This window comes from Entamoeba histolytica, genomic scaffold, assembly GCF_000208925.1.
Source record: "Entamoeba histolytica HM-1:IMSS scf_1104750517861 genomic scaffold, whole genome shotgun sequence".
In the NCBI taxonomy this organism is placed as follows: Eukaryota; Evosea; order Mastigamoebida; family Endamoebidae; genus Entamoeba; species Entamoeba histolytica.
Genome location: NW_001915250.1, coordinates 1 through 4,279, shown reverse-complemented (window position 1 = coordinate 4,279; position 4,279 = coordinate 1). Strand labels below are relative to the sequence as shown.

The 4,279-nt window shown below is 23.1% G+C and overlaps 3 protein-coding genes across 3 annotated transcripts; all 3 read right to left on the bottom strand.

The window, feature by feature from the left end:
• Positions 1-1,363: 1,363 nt before the first annotated feature.
• Positions 1,364-1,699, bottom strand: EHI_102820 (uncharacterized protein; the record flags this gene model as incomplete). The annotated part of the gene is made up of 1 exon (XM_643405.2): positions 1,364-1,699. The coding sequence occupies one exon, from the start codon at positions 1,697-1,699 to the stop codon at positions 1,364-1,366; it is 336 nt and encodes a 111-aa protein (XP_648497.2).
• A 202-nt stretch (positions 1,700-1,901) lies between these two features.
• Positions 1,902-2,480, bottom strand: EHI_102810 (uncharacterized protein; the record flags this gene model as incomplete). The annotated part of the gene is made up of 1 exon (XM_001914221.1): positions 1,902-2,480. The coding sequence occupies one exon, from the start codon at positions 2,478-2,480 to the stop codon at positions 1,902-1,904; it is 579 nt and encodes a 192-aa protein (XP_001914256.1).
• Positions 2,481-2,851: 371 nt separating this feature from the next.
• Positions 2,852-3,625, bottom strand: EHI_102800 (uncharacterized protein; the record flags this gene model as incomplete). The annotated part of the gene is made up of 1 exon (XM_001914220.1): positions 2,852-3,625. The coding sequence occupies one exon, from the start codon at positions 3,623-3,625 to the stop codon at positions 2,852-2,854; it is 774 nt and encodes a 257-aa protein (XP_001914255.1).
• Between the last annotated feature and the right edge of the window lie 654 nt (positions 3,626-4,279).

The following is a 4,279-nucleotide window of genomic DNA, read 5'->3' as shown; positions in this document are numbered from 1 at the left end:
TCCATCATTATCCAAGTATCATTTATTCCGTTAACATGACAAATGTATGTCTCTTTTTGTTTCCAAACATCAAATTTATCTATACTTTGATCCTTTCTAATTGAACCATTCTCTTCAATTATTCTCAATTGACCAATTCTTTTTGCACTTTTCTCATCAAACTCAGCAACTGCACCAGTAATTCCTAATTTAACTATTTGAGCAACTGATGAAAATGGTAATATCATCTTTTTCATTGTTCCTTCAAAATTATTGTCACTCTGTTTATTAACAATTTGATACCCCCTTGCTCCTTGTTTGATTCCTTCAATAAAAGACTCTGGTCGATGACCATGAGTAGTAATATCATCACCAAATGCTTGAGAAATTGTTCCTATTGTAACAGTAATTGATGATATCACTCCAAGTGTTCCAGCAGATGTTTTGTTCATAGCATCAGTAAACAAATGTGATTTCAAAGCAGAAGATAAAGAAGATGAGAGAAAATAAGGATTTCCAATTAAAGTATAAGAAACAAGAACTTTTGGTAATTGTTTTAAAATAGGAGTTGTGTAATAAGATAAAACCTCTGAAGAAAATCCAATGAATGGAGGAAGGGTAAATGTAGTGTGTTTAAAGTTAATTAAAAATGATGAAAGAGTAGATTATAAAGAAGAGATATATGATATTGGAAGAGAGACATTTGGTAACAGTGTAAAAGAAAAGTCAATATGAGTTTGAGTAATAGAAAGATAAAACAAAGGTAATGAAGATATTTTTGAATGAGATAAGGTTGGAATAAATTCAATACATTTCTTTAGAAATAATGAGTCTAATTGAATTAGAATGTCATCTAATGGTAATGAAATATCATTTCTTGATAATGAAGTAAGAAAATTAGGAATTTTACAAAGTACAGTACTGAGGAAGGAGGATATGATTTTATTTGAATGAGAGATGATTTTAATAGAATAATTTTTGTATATTTGATTTGAATATTTTCGATGATAACTTGAGTTAAAGGAGTATATTTATTAAATAAGTCAATATAAATTTTAGGAATATCTATATTGATAATAGGATTAGTTTTATTTTGTTTTTCACTAATAATAAGTTAATGATGAGGAGAGTGTTTTATAATTATACAACATTTTCCTATTTGTTGTTTGATAATATTTTTTAAATGAAATATCTATAGGTTGGTCACTGAGGAGAGGAGAAAATATTTTAATATAATCTAGTGTTTGGCTTAAATGTTGATGAATGGCATATGAACAACTTTGAAGAATAGTAATAGGAATAAACTTTCCTTGATATTCCCAGAACCAACTACATTACTTATGAGTTAAATTAGTTATGAAATAATCTCCTATTTCATTTTCTTTTATAACAAATTATTTTTGTTCCATTTAAATTGAACTATTATTGAATTAAGATAATCTTCATTCTTTGGTATTTGAATTGAGCATGAAGTATTTATTTTAATAAACCAAGATTTTTGATTTAAACTAAACAATAAAGTTGGTTGTAGTTGAAGATACGTTTTGAGTTGTAAATATTGAGAGGTATTAGTTTTAATAGTCATTGTTTCTTCAGAGCGTTTAATATAAATATCATTCTTTAATAAATTAGTGATAGTTAGATAATAATCAATAACTAAATTATCATCATATTTAATCATTGTTAATGGAATATAAGAGTCATTAAATTCTATACACATGTAAGAAGATAATAATGATGAAGTTAAAGAATTTTTTGTTGAAACATAACACTTTCCTGAAATAATTATTTTTTGATCTTTTGAGGCTTCATTTTCACTTCCTTTAATAATCAATTTCTTCTTTTTATCAATTGAATAATATAAAGAAAAAGGTAATTTATGAATAACATAAAAACAATGAAAATACAATTTTATTTGATTCTTATTGAATATGAATTGGAATACATGAGTTTTTTTTTGATCTAATTCTAATAATTTCTTCATTTTCTGCTTTAATTTTAACAGTTACTTCATCAGAAAGAATTGTTTTAAATAAAGTCATATTTAAGTCATTAAATGGAATTGATTTTTGTTGAGAAGGTGGTATTGTTATATGATAATTTGAAAAAGAGATAATAATATCTATTGGTAAATTATTTATAATAAGAATGGATAATAATTTATATATTACTGGACATTTAGATAATTGTTCTGTAACAAAATAAGAATAACAACAGCGTAATGTTGAAAGACTAAAAGTATCAAATGGAGTAATAAAATTATTTGAAATAATAGAACTATACGTTTTTAGTTCAATAGATAAGAAATTCATTTTAATAGTAAATAAAGAGTCATTATAAATAATATTTGATGTTGTAATAGTAATTATTTTTGATGGCTTTGAATTACAGTAACTTATAGCAAAAATATTATTACCAAGACAATGAGGAATTCTTTTATTTAATTGAATGAAAGAACGTTTTCCATTTACTGTAATTTCAAAAGAATTAAGATATCTCATATATTTTTTTTCTTTTGGTAGTACAATAATTTGATTTTGATATAGAAGAATAGAATACAATTTAAATGAAAAAATGCATCAACTAAATATGTCGTTGTGTTTCTTAAATCAAATATTGTATCTTTGTTCATATCAATTTCTTGGTTAATATATTGAACAAATAAGAAGCATTTTTCTAATAAATCTTTCTTAATAACAATTCCAAGTACATTGTCAAGAATCCACATTGAAAGTGCTATTTGTTTTGATATAAATGTATTGTTAATAATATTAGCTCTTTCAAGAATATGTTCAATATAAATTCCATTCCGAATTGAATAATCCAATTTTTGTTGATAGTAAAGTATCAAATAAGATATTTTTGTTGTTCCTCAAATAATACTTTCATTGGTAAATGTTAATTTAATAAAATGAAGACATTGGGATTGATGTAAAATGAATAGCTTAGATGTTGGAATTGAAATTGAAAGATCAACAAGGTATACTTCTCTTTCGGGTTGTTTTAATTCTATGCTTATTAATTCTTTAATTTGAATTAATTGTTTTGTGATACGTTCTAGAAATTGAATATCTTCTAAAGACAAACTAATTGTACCAAATTGAGCAATAATTTTACCATTAACAAGTGAATTTGAGTTACAAGAGAATAACCAATTATTTGCAATAGTAAATGATTGTAATCTATTAAATGAATAATTATGTGTTTCTCCTGAATATAAAATAAGTGGCACATTACAAATTAAATTTGAAGAAATAATACAATTTATTGATGAATCAAAACTAATAAATGATATTGATTCTGTTTGATTATTAATAATAGTAAGAGTAATATGAATTTGTATTAACATGGGAAGTATACAAAACTTTTGTTGAAGAGGTTCTGAAAATAGAGGTATATTTATTGTTTTTAGAGAGTCTCTAATATCAATGTAATGAAAAGAATAACTTTTAGAATCATTAAAAATATAATTAAAACAAGAAAGTATTCTTTCTTTCATTAGATAATCAATAATAAAGATGCATTGAGTTTTATTAAATTTCCAATAATTATATAAGTTATTTAGAATTATTGAGCTTGGTATTTCATTTGATTCAATTATTACTCCTTGTTGAATATTTTTAATAGTATAATTAATGGGTGACATATTTGTTTTATTTTTTAAGTCTTTTGTTAATGATTGAAATAAATTAATATCATTTTTAAGTACAACTGATATTATTTATGTTATATGAACCTCAACTTCAGTTTTTGTTTGTGCTTCATTTGGTATAATCATTGGTGTAGTATTAATAATTGAAGAATGTTTAGTTAATTTAAATTTTTCATAAACAGAATTAACTTCTTTTTGAGTAATTGAATCAAGTACGGTTGATATTACTTCAATCATTTTGATAATACATTGAGGAAAAATAATAACATTAAGTTTATTAAAAATTATTTCTAAATATTCTTCATTGGCAACGAAAAAAAGCAAATAATTGAAAAAGAAGAGAATGAATGATATAAAAGAATAAAAAGAAAGTAAAAAGTTTGATATGATGAAGAAAGAATAAAAGTAGAAAGGAGAGAAGATAAAAATAAAGAAGATAAAGTGTAATAAAACATAAGAGATGATAAAAGAAGAAAAGAAAGAAAAAAAAATAAAGGATACAAATTTTATTGAAACAAATAAAAAAGCGCAAAATTTAATGATGCAAAATATTTAGCAACATATTTTATTGATGCAAAATATTTTGAAATAAAAATAAATCATCATTTGATATTATTATTATATTTGATAATAATTTATATTATATAT